Source organism: Oenanthe melanoleuca, chromosome 2 (genome assembly GCF_029582105.1).
Source record: "Oenanthe melanoleuca isolate GR-GAL-2019-014 chromosome 2, OMel1.0, whole genome shotgun sequence".
Classification (NCBI taxonomy): domain Eukaryota; kingdom Metazoa; phylum Chordata; class Aves; order Passeriformes; family Muscicapidae; genus Oenanthe; species Oenanthe melanoleuca.
In genome coordinates this window covers 131,164,362-131,179,095 of record NC_079335.1, presented here as the reverse complement: position 1 = coordinate 131,179,095, position 14,734 = coordinate 131,164,362, and the positions used below count along the sequence as shown (strand labels likewise).

Genomic DNA, 14,734 nt, shown 5'->3' with positions numbered 1-14,734 from the left:
CCGGATATTCTTCCCCCAGGTGCAGACCTTTGCCATTTCCCTGTACTGAACTTAATTAAATTCCCAATTTCCTATTACTCTAGGAAATTGTTGAGGTCCCCCTGAATGGCTGCACAACCACCTAATCTGTCAATCACTCCTCTTAATTTCTTATTTTCTGCAAACTTGCTGGGGGTGCCCTCTGTCCCACCATTCAGGTCACTAAGGAAGAGGCTGAACAGTATCTGCTCCCCTGGAGCACAACACGAGTGCCTGACCTCTAACAGGATCTCATGCTGCTGATCACAACCCGCTGAGCCTGACAGCTCAGCCACCTTTTGGTTCATTTATGTTGTCTTTTTATCATGTCTGTACTTCACCAGTTTACCTATATGTTACAACAGGCAATATTGAAAGCCTCACTGAAGTCAAGTCAAATTAATAGCTATGCATTAATCAAAAGAAGGTGTTTATGTGGAGACAGTTTCAGGAGCTGACAGTGCCAATTCATACATTCCACTTTTTTTTAACATCAGTCTTGTGAATGAAGTAATTTTCAAAAATACTCAGGTATCTATAGCTTTCTTTAAGTGATACCACTTCAGTATTTTCTCTAGGGATAATCTTAGAGCTCCCCTTTCAATGTCTATGACCTAGCTGATGATTAAATAATAATATCGTCTACATCAAACTTAATGCAGATATGTGAAAATTTCCTATCAATCTATGTCAAAGATAGCATATTTTATCTGCCTGAATTACTGTCTTAGGTCATTTATATAGAGGCTCAAAGCAATGTTCTTCCTCTTGGAGACCAGTTCTCAAGACGGAGAATAGTAAAAGACAAATTATGAAAGGGAATGAAAATAGAGTCTTCAGGAATACTTTCTGAAACATACAAGCAGTGGCTAGGGTAAAAGATGTGTTTCCCACCTGTTCTTAGAAATCTATAAAAAATTACTGGTCATCTGCAATACAATATATTCTCAGAGCATTTCACATGCACAAAGGCCTTCTTTTATAAGCCCGTCTACATTATCTCAAGGCTTCTTTCCTTGGACTTGACATTTTCATAAACAGATTATCAATCACAAGATAATAGCTAATACATCTTTTATTTTGTCTGCATCTCATTTCCTGCCATCTGAAATACCCAGGTGAAATTTAAAGTTTTCAGATTTGATTTTACATAATCATTATTAACAAAATTTTCACTACAGTAAGATTTTCTTCACTAATAGCTACAATGATCTATTTTCATGTTTAATACTGTCTTGATATGCAACATTTCTCCTGCTATGACTGTCAGAATAGACATGCTAGCCTGAAGTACGATAAGGGCAAAAACAAAGCCAAAAGCTGTAGAAGCCATCTGGAATTCACTCTCCAATTTGTTCCTTTTGATAGTTCTACTGACTTTTTCTGTGGATTCACAGGTTATTGTAGTACCTAGTACACTGTATCACCATTTTCTCTAGAAAATCTAACTGTATCTTTTGGATATAGAAATTGTGGTGCTGCATCTACTGATTTTCTAGCTATTTACTGGAGAAGTCAACTTTTATTACTTCAGCTCATCCCTATGACTTAAATGTGTTGCCATGCCTTTCAAGCCTTTTCTTAGGCTGCAAAGATACTTAGTTTAATTCTTCAAGTCTGTTTTAATTAGACTTATCCCCATACACCTTCTTTGTGACTCCTGGTTTTCTAGGTTATTTTATATCGACAGCAGTTATATTGAGATTTTATGTAATTTCCTTTCATAAGCATTTACTATTGATGGAAGGTTGTGAATTACATTTGTAATATTCACCTTTCCACAGAACAGTTGGGAAACCTGATGTCAACTGCTTTGTCTCAGTGACATCATGGCTGTTGGGTATTACTGTCTTAGTCAAAACTATTTATGATTATTTAATATTGAAATTGCAATGTAGTTTTTGCTGACTAACTTTTCTGTGACCTTTGAAAAGGCTCTTACAGTACTACAACTAAAAAATAAAAAAAAAAAAAGTAAAAATCTGTTGTTTTTTTTAAACAGTGTACTGAACTTTGCATTTAGTGGAACTCATTGAGGGAGTGGGACTCCCTCAGTGGGACTTGTTGCGGTTCCCATTTACATTAATTTGGTTGTTATTTGATATAGAATTTATACTCTACTCTTTTCAATGTTTCTGTATTTCCTCTACTTCTTTCTGAAGAAAACAATCAACTTTAAAAAATAGTTATATTTTGAACAACTATCTTTTGGGGGGCCTCTTTGTACCTTTGTGAATTTAAAGGAACTCTTGAAAAGTGTGCTAGTGTCAGACCCCTAACCTCCACCTTTTGGAAAAAAAAAAGTCTCACTATCACCGTTGTTCTATATTTGGCTTCAGCTCTTGTACTTTTCACTGTAATTCCAATGACAACAGAAAATCTTAACTGCCTCTTAAGGCTGTATATTTTTGCAAAAGAGACAGAGTATGTAGTATTATTCAAAATATTTGTCAAATTTTGTATTCAGTAAAAAAACTGCAGATCTATCTAGACTTTTAACTCTTCCAACCTTAAAGAAAGAGAATGTCTTCACAGTTGAAAAGGCAGGCAGATTTCAGGTTGCTCTTCTCCTTTCTCCTTTGATTTTTACGAAGAGAAAGCTAACACTGTTCTTCATATAAAAAGAAGCCTGGATTGTTTCATACATAACTGTTTGCAATGCCTGCCAAAGACAACAATCTCTACAAAGAACTACACATGCCCAGTCACTCTGGTTTGTATGCTGTCCAAGAAAAGCAGAAACAGAGTCATCTTTAAAAACCATTTTTAGAATAATGTGGGTAAACTAGCAGAATAAGGAACTATGTAAGGATGGTAGAGCTGGGCCTGTAATTGCGTAATGTTTATTTTATAGCACATAGCAGTTTATAAACTTACCACATCCTTGGGTGGATCCTGTGATCCCTTCTTTACTTTTTTACCCATTCTAAAAACAAACAAACAAAAAAAATATAAAAGCAGGCAAACAAACTCCCTTCTGTATTTGAGGAACCAGTGTACCAATGACTTAGGGAACTTGTAAGACAGAGTTTCTTATTCATTTGATGACCCACCTAATCAGTCTGGAAACTTCTTTGATATGTTAATTTCTATACAGAAAGTAGACCCTCTTTTAAACATTTGTACACATTTGGTAAAATACATCTGTCAGCAACTTACATAGCTAAAACGGTCTGAGACATCACAGGCTCAGGTTGTAATGTGGTACAAACACACAGAACACCCCCTTCTGTAAATTAGTTTTATCTGCATCTATAAATCTGATATGAACTTGAAAGTCCTTTTAGGATATTTCCCCATGTTTGTCTATACATTCTGTGTTGGCAAATATTCCATACAACTGCAGAATGTACAAACAAGTTCTACCTTGAAAACATGGTTCAAATACAATATGAATTCTCTGTTCATATATCACAGGAAACAAAAATCAGGTCTGCAAGTATTAAGGAAGAGTTCTGCACAGTATAAATTTCATTGATTTTAAAAAGTTACATTTATTTACACAAAGTCTAGTTTTTCTTATTTTTCTTTTTCTTTCTTTTTATATTAGCACACGTACACATAACCAAGAAGACCTTCTCAGCTGCATTTAATAGCAGTTTCTGAAGCATATGGATGTAATACCTCATATGGACCTAATTTCATGTGGCTTGCAAAACTACAGCAGAACCTTCCAGTTAAGATACAGGCAAAAGTAAAGGGCAACACGAGCCACTAGCACTGGCTATGCATAGAACATAACCCAAGTTATGCCAAACTTAAGTTTGTTTTAACACTGTGTAAAAGTGAAATGTGCACCGCTAGCACCCCTTGTTAATTCCTCGGATAGTTCTCAAAGGGAGACCACACATTCACCCTGAGCCAAAGTTTACTGAGAGCCTACCTGTGGTGTAAGAGATTATTTTCTAGTGCAACATGAGCTGGAGCCTGGCTGGTTACAAAAGTCAAGACTATTATTTGCTGTGTTCAACAAAAATTCGGAGCTCTTCTTCAATTTTCCAGGTACTGCTCCTCTACCAATCTCTACAAATAAAATGTAACACAGCACCAATGAAAGCAGTTGATAAGTACATCCTACAAACAGGTCTGAAATTTAAAACTTCATAGGCATGTCACAAATTACAGTTTTGAGAGGAAGATCCACACAGCCAAAGATTTTTCGGCTCCAATCTGCTTTACCCTTGTGCACCTGTACACACACACATATGAACCACACATACAAAAATTCAGTGTTTCCGAAAGCACAGCTTTGGCCAGAGACAAATTAACTTATATAAGAAAAAGCATGAGGACAAATTACTGACAGAATATTAACAAGTGTGATGGACACACTACCTTCTGATTTATGCAGTCTTTGTAGAAAGTAAGAGTCATGCACACATGAACAATCAGATTTAGACAGACATTTGGGAAATCGGGGTTATTTAAACCGTGCTAAATCCTGATATGGAGATATGGACACTTACTCAGAATCACTCCGTTCAGCTCAATTCATTTCAGATATAAATGAAGCTGTAGTCATAAAAAGCAATTTTAATTCTGAGTGAGTTTAATTAATTTTAAACCAACTAATTTTAAAAGTTAATTAATGTAAAATTATTTATAATGTTATATAATTAGGGTTCTCTGATTCAAATTATATATATTTCAAGACCAAGAACAACTAAGGCTTTTAATGGAAAATATTTCTTCACTCTGTATAAATACATCAAACTTCTGAGCATATTTTTAAGAAACTTTTACATATTTCTAAGTGTTCAGAAATATTTGGTTCCTTAAAAAAATTCATTAAAAAAGCAGTGTGATCTGTAGCAACAAGCAGAGAGAACAGGTCAATTACTTTTCCGTGGGTTATGCCCCCCAGTCTATTTCTTTGCTGCAATTAGTAATCTAGATTTCAATACATTCTGCCATCAAATGTTGGTGTGAGCTTTGTTTCCATAAAGCTCTCTGTATTCAGTGGTGATTCTCTGACTTGAGGGAATGATGGAGACAGAATTCTTTGGCTTACAGATAATTAAAAGTGTGTCTTCTGCATTGAACTGTAAGTATCACAGACAATCGATGTGTACAGGTATTGAAAGGCTACTGACCCATAAAAGAGCTTCTCTATTCAAATCCCTTTCTCTCCAAGATAACCGAATGCTGTTTTTTCTCAGTAGGTTTACAGTATGCCTATTTCTGATTCTCAGTTTACCAATCTAAATATTTAGAATTTGGAAAGCAATTGTAGTAGGGCTTAAAATGCTGGCTTTACTTGAAAAACTTGCTTTAAAAATGAAAATTATTCGCTAGCAATTACAAGTAATTTAATTAATTCCTGGACAAACTGGCTGCTCCTGGCTTGGATGGGTTAACACTGCCTGGAGGAGACTCAGGGGGACCTTACTGCTCTCTGCAACTGCCTGAAAGGATGGTGAACCAAGGTGAGGGCTGGTCTCTTCTTCCACAAAACAAGCAATACAGCAAGAGGAAATGGCCTCAAGTTGTGCCAGGGGTGGTTTACATTGGATATTAGGAAATATTTCTTGACCAAAAGGGTTGTCAAGCACTGAAACAGGTTGCCCAGGAAAGTGCTTGAGCCACCAGCCCTAGAGGTATTTCTTAGTAGTAGGCTGAGCAGTGTTAGGTTAATAGTTGGACTTGTTGATCTTAAAGGTCTTTTCCAAACTAAACTATTCTGTTTATAAATCTTAAACACAAAATAATATTCTCATTTGAGTAATATCCTCTACTTCATGTCCTGCACATTTCTAGAATCATAGGAGCATGCCTTTTCTACATATGTTTTTTGAGATTAAAGGGTTGATTGTTTTAAATCATGTAGAGCTAGAGGTAATAAAGTACTTTGACCTAACAGATGTAGCCAATACATAGCCAAGAAATCCATGAAGTTATCATTCTATGCTACTTCCTGTCCTTCACCTGGAATTTATTGCCTCGGTGGTAGACGAACTAGCCTGCTTTACTTTCCTCCAACCCAGTTTCAGTGCAGTGGTGCAATTAGGTGTTGTCTCTCAAGCAGCAGGACAGTCATTATGTCTAATTAAATCCTCATTCCAAAACCACAATCCCCAAAGTTCTCCCTGAGTTCTGGCTATTCTTAGTTCCTTAGCTCAGTAGGCACTTCCCTGTTTCACTCTGAACTTCATTAGGACCTCCATCTTTCCCATAGGACCACAACCACTCCAGTGTGAGCATCCTAAGTTAAACCTATATCCAGAATCTATGAGTAGTGCCCATTAAACTAAACTAAGTATCAGTATCAGCACTAAATCACTCTGCTTGATAATTGATGGAGATCTAGTCAACATATTCAATAGTTCTTAAGGCAGGTTCATCCTAAGGAGGTATCTAAAATGGAATAGCACCTTAAAAATAACTAGCTTTTCCTTGGACCAAGACCAAAGTCTGGAGCTGTTAGCTCAGATATTTACATTGATATCTAAATTTGTGAGCTAAGTTTATTACCCCATTTCTCCACATGAATCCACACGCCAGGCTATGTCTGGCAGACACTATCATAGCAGACTGAACACTAGCAGAACAAGGCATACAAAAAATCACAGCCACCTTGTCTTTTTGCAATAGCTGCAGGAACAGGCACATCTCCAGTAAGATCTCTATGACCAGAACATTCTGCCTGTGAGTAGAAAATGATTTTGTGGAAGGTCACAAATGCAGAATTTTTGGTTCAAAGTGGAAACCTCTAGCTTCTTAACTATTTTATCAGGAACTGCCATCTCTGCCATGTCCAATAAAAGACAGAAAATTTATTTCGTTTTGAAAGAGTTGCTGCAGATGCCTGCTCAGAGGAGCAGACTCCAAGTACTAGATCATAAGATAATGATGGCCCTGATCCCTGGACTTAGTTATTTTTACTATCATGCTTTAACGCAAATAGTTGCTGTTCTCAGGGTGAATAGTTTTTTAGATTGCAAATCTGAGATAGCCACTCATTTCTAGTCACTACACTTTTTTTTTTTAATATGAGATGATGGCTAGCAAGTGAGCTTTAACAAATAAAGAATCTATAAATCTTAGTTTGAAATATGAGGAAAGTTTTCTGATTGTTTTTCTGTTTGTAATACTGAAGTCTTATAAATACTTTCTTTACACTATCAGAGTCCTGTTGCATACACTTAAAGAACATAGGTTTAAATCAGACAATGCATTTAGAAAACACTTCCTGTTCCATTTGCATCTTCTGTTTTCTAAAACCTTAAATTACAGATGCAACAACCCAAGACCCTGCACATACTGAGAGAGGCAAGTCAAAGAATAGGAATAAGTCAAAGGCACAGCCAGCAGTGGAACTTACCTTTTAGTCAAGGAATCAAAGGTCTTTGCTGAGAGCAACTACCCCTGTAGAAAAGCAGTGCAAAGAGAAGGATTAAGAAATAGCTTCCAACCAGTTGTTCATTACATGATCCACTTTTCTACAGTTTAATCGCAATTTTCAGATTCTTACTGAAAATTATGCACAAGTGAGATTCCTTTTGCCTTACAGGTGATAATTACATAATATCAATTTAGTTGAGCAAGTTTAATTGAAGCCTAGCTGTTTATTTTTGTCTCAGAGAAACTACTCTTTTCTCGTGATAACAGTGAAAATTGCCTATAAATCAGTCATTATCATTGATTATTTCAATTGATTTTTGAATGGACATTTTAGTACTGCTGCCTTCCAATGGAATCAAATGATAATCATATCATCAGCAGACAATCTCACTCCCTTCTTGAGTCCATAAACAATATGTCCTCTGTATACCAGCTTAAATATCATCATTCTCAGATAGCTTCGTCTTAATTAAGAGAACAATGTGGAATAGCCTAGAAACTCCTCTTTCTCCCAAATTCTTCTTTCATCTTTTTTTCTGCCCAACTCCTTAAATATGGATCAACAGACTCCCCTTTCCCTGTGTTCTCATGACCAGTGCAAGCATTACCACACTATTAAAAAACTTGGTTTCATATAACAAGAGAGTTAAAAAGAGATAGCAGGTCCAATTTAATATTCAGTTCCTAAAGATACAGATATATGCACCATATGAAAATAATACATTATATGAGACACCAGTTAAGTCAAGGCCTTTGAATTTGCCCACTGTTTTAACTGTGTGCATGTGTACATTTGTCAAAAAAAAAAAAAAAAAAATGAGGAAGTTCCACCTTAATATGAGGAAAAGCTTCTTTACTCTGCAGGTGATCAAGCACTGAGACAGATTGTCCAGAGAGGGTGTGGAGTCTCCCTCACTGGAGAGATTCAAGAACCATCTGGATGCAATCCTGTGCAATGTGCTCTGGGGTGGCCCTCCTTGAGCAGGGAGGTTGGACCAGATGACCACTGTGGCCCCTTCCAACCTGACCCATTCTGTGATTCTGTGGTTCTGTGAGTAAGAACAGGCTTCCACATGGCTGATCAGTATCCAGCCTCCAGAATGACAACAGACAAATGTTTCTGATAAATGCATGAAACTAATCCCAAAAGTCAGATTTCTTCCATCTGTTACAGGGTTTCTATTTCCCTTAAGTACCAAGGTTTAGGTCTCCTAAAGTTTTTATGTTCTTCCTAACAATAGTAGCTATTTTTACTGTCCACATAAACGCCTAATCCTTTTACTCTTCATTCTTAGACACGCTACATACAGCCCAGGTCCAATTGTCAAGTGCATTGTATAAGGAACTACTCCTTATATTTAAAAATATGTAAATAGTTTAAATGTGTTATTCACTTCACCACAATAACCCTTCGTTCTTATATTACAACTTTAGTTAACAGATGCCTTGACTTGATCTTTTTTACCTTCCTTTATAAGTCACTGCACATTCTGATTTACCTCCTTTCTAAGCTGTCTTAATTATTTTTTTCCATACAGCTTTTCCAGACATGTATGTTTCCTGTCTCAGGGTCCCTCAGTGACTGTTAAACCTTTCTCAGATATGACATACCTAACAAAAAATACTGTAATCAATTCTAGAACACTACTGACTTATTCGAGTGACATTGAAACTTTCAGGGTATTTATTTTTACCCAGTTTCCTCAGTGAAGATTTTCACTAAGTTATCCACATATGGTAAACAGTTCATTTTCTCAGTTGATCACAATTAATTTAGATTTACTGCTGAAGAGTATATTGTTCCAAGTATTCCTGACAGTATAAATTACACTGCTTTCATCAACAATGAATTTTATTTCTCATGATGTTACCAGTTCACCAAACTGCAGAAGAGCTCTCAGAAGTTTCTACAAGTCTTCTTCAGTTGTAACAAAATTATTTTAATATCATCAGAATATTTTTATTTCTCTACATTATTGCTAATTTCCAAATTATAATGAACATATTAAATAACATCAGACCTAGGATCTATCCTTGGAGAATCCAAGTTGTGACAAGCTGAATTGAGGAGATTTTCATGTGTGATTCTAAACGTCTGATATGCATAGTGAAATCCCTCATCCCGTGAGAAACTGACTAAAGAAAAATTGACTTAATCAAAACCAAATGAGAGACAGTAGTTACACAACCATTATCTGAGCTATAATAGCAGGACACTTCCCATTCAGAAGGCAAAGATGGTCTGATTTAGGAAGAAGTACTAGTAAAAAATTAAACACACTTCTAAGATTTCAGCCAGCTGTGAAAATCTACATGAATTAAAATGAATCCTTCCTCCTGTCAGTTTCACGGGGACATTGGGGGAAAGGGACATTTTGAACAAGTGGATGGATCCCCCTCCCCATCACAGCAACTGCATCATGTTAATCCCACCACTCACACTGTTTCTTACAAACCTCAGTTATTTTTCCCACTCCTCTCATTAAAAAGTTGTTAAAAAAAAGTTGCTCAATTAGTTCAACTACCTTCTTTGCTGGCATGCATGAAAACATTATTTATAGTAAATATTTACACTATACAATATATATTTATTATATTCTATACATACTATATAGTATGTTATAGATTCCACATATCTTTACTTACATAGAACCAGAATACATTTAGACTCCTAGAATGGTTTGGTTGGAAGGGCCCTTAAAGATCATCTCATTCCAACCCTGCTGTCATGGTCAAGGATAACCTTCCACTAGATGAGGCTGCTCAAAACCCCATCCAACCAGGCCTTGAATACTTTCAGTGATGGATCCACAACTTCTCTGGGCAACTAGTTCCAATGTCTCAGCACCCTCTGAGTGACTATCTAACCTAAACCTACACTCTACAGTTTAAAGCCATTCCCCCATGCCCTACCCCTGCATGCCCTTGTTAAAAGTCCCTCTCCAGCTCTCCTGTGGGCTCATTTTAGGTACTGGAAGTGCTCTAAGGTCTCCCCAGAGCCCTCTGTTCTCCAGGCTGAAAACCACCAACTCTCTCAGCCTGTCTGCACAGGACCGGGGCTCCAGCCCTCTGATCATGCCCTTCCTCTGTGTGAAGGTTACAAACACATTCCCATTCAGTTTTCATTTTGTTAGCCTAAAGAATTCTACTTTCCTCAAAAAAGTGAATCCTTATTTCCTACATAGACTCATAGAATATGCTGAGTTGGAAGGGACCCATCAGGATCATTGATTCCAACTCCTGCCCCTGCACAGCACCATCCCCAAAAGTCACACCATGTGCCTGAGAGTCCAAATGTTTCTTGAACTCTATCAGGCTTGGCACTGTGACCACTTCTCCTGGGAACTGTTCCAGTGCCCAGCCATGCTCTGGGTGAAGAAACTTTTCCTAATATCCAATCTAAATCTTCCTTGACACACCTTGAGGCCATTCCCTCAGGTCCTATCTCCGGTCACCACAGAGAAGAGATCAGTGCCGGACCCTTCTCTTCTCCCTGTGAGGGTGGAGGGGGTTCCTCTCCTTCAGGCTGAACAAGAGTGACCTCAGCTGCTTCTCATACAGCTTCCTCTCCAGACTTTCACCATTCTCATGGCCCTCCTTTGGACATCCTCTAACAGTTTAATACTTTTCTTACATTGTGGCAGCCAGAACTGCCCCCAGCACTCGAGGTGAGGCTGCTCCAGTGCAGAGCAGAGCAGGACAATCCCTCCCTTGCCCTGCTGGTGATGCTGTGCCTGATGCACCCCAGGACAGGTTGGCCCTCCTTGCTGCCAGGACACTGCTGGCTCATGTTCAACGTGCCATGGACCAGCACCCCCAGGTCCCTTTCTGTGTATACATCCAGGGTTGTCCCAACCCTGACACTGACCTTGTTAAATTTCACATCTGGTAATTGCCCAATCCTCTAATTAGTCAAGATCTTTCCACAAGGCCTCTTTTAATTTAAATAACTACAGAAATACATATCTAAATTAAACCAGAATGTTTAAGGACTCATCTACATAAAAAAGATGTTCAAAAAAGGAGCCTTGCAAACTTTCTGAGGAAATGTGCTGTTGACTGAAGTGTTCAGATTGCTTTATAAAGAAAAATCATGTCTCATCAGCATGTTATCCATTGGACAGTGTTTTAATTAAAACCGTGAAACATTATCATGATTATAACTTATAGTAAAAATTTTTATTGATTACTCAGGCTTTTAACAAATAAAAGTCCTAAATGGAACACAAAAAGAATGTTTATTCTCATCTGTATTTCAATTCATAATGTACATAAAATATATAATATCTACAATAATATATTTTTCATATATTTATATTACATATATAATAGTCTCTGTCTATTGTAAGGATGCAAAACTGCAACCCTAATCAAATGATTTCTCACACAGCTCATACTGAAATCCTATGTTTTCTCCTTTCTTGGTAAAAAAGTTTACCTCTGTAAATATGTAGTTTATGCATGTACAAGCAAAAAAATAAGAAGAGACATGGCCATATGTCCCCATCTGGCTAACTAAAGTATAGTTGAAGAGCATGAAGTATTTTTCAGAAAATGAAGTTATTTTAAACAGTATAAAAAAGTTCTGAAAGGGCTGTGACATGACATAGCAAAGGCAACAAAAGAGTTCCTGCAGGCTGTAAAGGGGACTCAATTTCCAAAAAAAAAGACAGCAACCACACACACACACAGACACACATGAATGATGAGTAAAGAACACCACAACATAAGTAGAACCCCAGGAAATGAGATAAACTCTAAGTTTAGCCCTTACTTTTCCAAGACCTGGTAAGAATATAGGGATATGGAAACTGCTTCTATTAATAATTTCCTCTTCAAAGAAATGTATTGGCTGTTTCCTTTTCTGAATTTTTGCTTATGAAAGATCATCTTCATAAGCGTTTTTAAGTCCTTTTGAAAACATGGATGACCTCTGCTGAACATCCCAGATGAAGCCTCTCCTGGTCTTGTACAAAATTGTACTCATACTTCTTTGTCAACACGGGAAATGTCTCAGATGTGTTACTCTCACGCTCACGATTTTGATGGCTATGTCTGCAAGGTTAGCCCTATTGTTTAATTTTAACTGCTCTATTATGTTAACAGTTAAAAAAAGACATTTGTTGCAGTTTAAGACAAATATGCAGGTAGCAGATTTGCAAATATAAGGACAGCAAGGGATATATATGCCCATGTTGGCATTCATTGTGTTAGGGGAATATTAGATGATCAGAAAATAGCAACAAAAATCACAAAAATGAAGAGGCTAAAAAAGGGAATGTTGCTTCCATCAATAAATGTGAAAGCAATCTTGCACACTGTCAATAAATAATAGAAAGCAGATGTCTTTACCTTGCATAAGTATCAGACTATCTCACACAGATGATAATTTCAGATAACCAAACAGATTTTAAGAGTTCTGTACTACAGACAATGCTTCTCTACCAGCTGATCGGTATTTTGCTTTGAAATTCCTATCTACAAAAGTCCCCAAACCTTTGAAATATTAATAAATGAGGTGAGGTTTTCCCCCTAATAGCCTAATAACCTGTTACTATTCTTTCAGAGAAAACTTCTGTATCCAATTGGTTTTTTTTATTCTCATCTCCAATCCACAGAATTTTAGACTTCATACGTTTCATGTTACTGTCACAAAAAAATTCCATGTCTTACCTGAACTTTTTTTTTTTTTCCCATATTATCTATCTAGATTTTAAAATAAAATTATTTTTCCTGTACCATCTATGTTTCCTTATGGCAGGTCTTTCCTTACTGCAGTTTCTTGCTTCCCTGTTGACATCTAAAAATACTGGTACAGTTATCTGCTGAATGCATCCACCCATTGCTGACACCAATTCCTAAATTACCAGTTTCTAGTGTGAGGAGTCCTTTAGTGCAGGATATTCTCTGTCTGGGTATAAATTTTATTTATGTTCATACTGATACACTTCATCTGTTACTAAACACCACCACAATTTTAATACAAATCTTGAAATTGTCACTGCTTTTCTTAAAGGGGTAGATACCCTTATCACACAGACAGTAAGTTTTTAGTGGGCTTTTTGGTTGTGGTTGGGGGAAAGTTGGGGGTAAGCCTTTAAAAATTATAGAATCTTAGAATGATGGCTGGAAGGTGATCTTGAAGATCATCCAGTTCCAATCCCCTGACATGGGCAGGGCACAGTTTCAACTGGAGCAGGTTTCTCAGAGCCCCATCCGAACCAGCCCTGAACACCTGCAGGGATGGGCATGCACAGCTTCCCTGGCAGCCTGTGCCAACGCCTCACCACCCTCAGTAAAGAGGTTTTTTCCCCAATACCTAATCTAAGCTTCTTTTAATTCAAACCCATTCCCCCTTGTCCTTTCACTACGTGCCCTCGTAAATAGTCTTGCTCCGTTCTTACTGTAAGTTCTCTTCTGGTACCTGGAAGGATGCTACCAAAAAAAAAAAAAAAAAAAAAAAAAAAAAAAAAGTCTTTGAACTTTAACTTACTTTGAAGGTCTACAGACACTTGGCCTTCAGTTCACTGACAAGAATGGAGGAGCCAGACCCATGGGGAGCCGGGCCCGAGGGCTCCGGCCGCTAACGCAGCGCCCGCCCAGTACCGCCGATGCCGGCGGGACACGGCCGCGGCCCGGGGGCTGCAGGCGGTGGTCTGCGCTCGCAGATGTGGCTTCTGGCGGTGGTCTGCGCTCGCAGATGTGGCTGCAGGCGGTGGTCTGCGCTCGCAGATGTGGCTTCTGGCGGTGGTCTGCGCTCGCAGATGTGGCTGCAGGCGGTGGTCTGCGCTCGCAGATGTGCTGCGGCCGGGCCCAGCCGCCCGCGCCCGCGCCCCCCGCGCCGCCCGGGGGCGATCGCGCCGCGCCGCCCGCGCCGCTGCTCGGCGTTGCCGGGAGACGGCGGCGGCCGCGCTGAGGGAGGCCGGGCCCAGCCCAGCCGCCCCGGCCCGCTGCTGCTGCCCGCCCCTCTCCCGCTGTCCCCGGGAAACGGCTGCCGGCGGCCCGTGCGGGTTCCCAGCAGCCCTCGGGGAAGCGTTTAATCCATTGCTTCGCAGCTTATCCCGACTCCCAAGTGCTGGTGCTGCTCTGGGAGAAACTTCAAGTCGTTAATGCTGATGAGTAACGATGGAAAAAGGAATCAGTTATTTCTGCAGACCAAGGGAAAAGGCTATTTAATCACCCAAAGACGCAGTTTCTGAATATTAACAGACGTATACGGTCTGTCTGAAAATTGCAAGTTGCTATGTTCACACTTTCCTTTTGTGGTTCTTCTCGATCTTGTTTCACTGTCTATTTTCAGAGCATTCATGGGAGGGGGAAGAAAAAAAAAAGAAAAGGGAAAAAAGAAGTGGAAGCCTACACTTTTCAGGAGAAA

General features: G+C 38.6%; 1 protein-coding gene across 1 annotated transcript in view; it reads right to left on the bottom strand.

The window, feature by feature from the left end:
- The window catches only part of ARMC3 (armadillo repeat containing 3), a 63,164-nt gene extending 48,965 nt beyond the window's left edge, over window positions 1-14,199 (bottom strand). Inside the window, exons 1-4 of the mRNA XM_056484319.1 lie at window positions 13,853-14,199; window positions 7,340-7,383; window positions 3,902-4,041; window positions 2,896-2,944 (exon numbers count right to left, since the gene is read on the bottom strand). Coding sequence (XP_056340294.1) covers window positions 2,896-2,943 — 48 coding nt within the window. The 5' untranslated portion in view covers window position 2,944; window positions 3,902-4,041; window positions 7,340-7,383; window positions 13,853-14,199. The remainder of the gene's footprint in view (window positions 1-2,895; window positions 2,945-3,901; window positions 4,042-7,339; window positions 7,384-13,852) is intronic.
- Window positions 14,200-14,734: the final 535 nt, after the last annotated feature.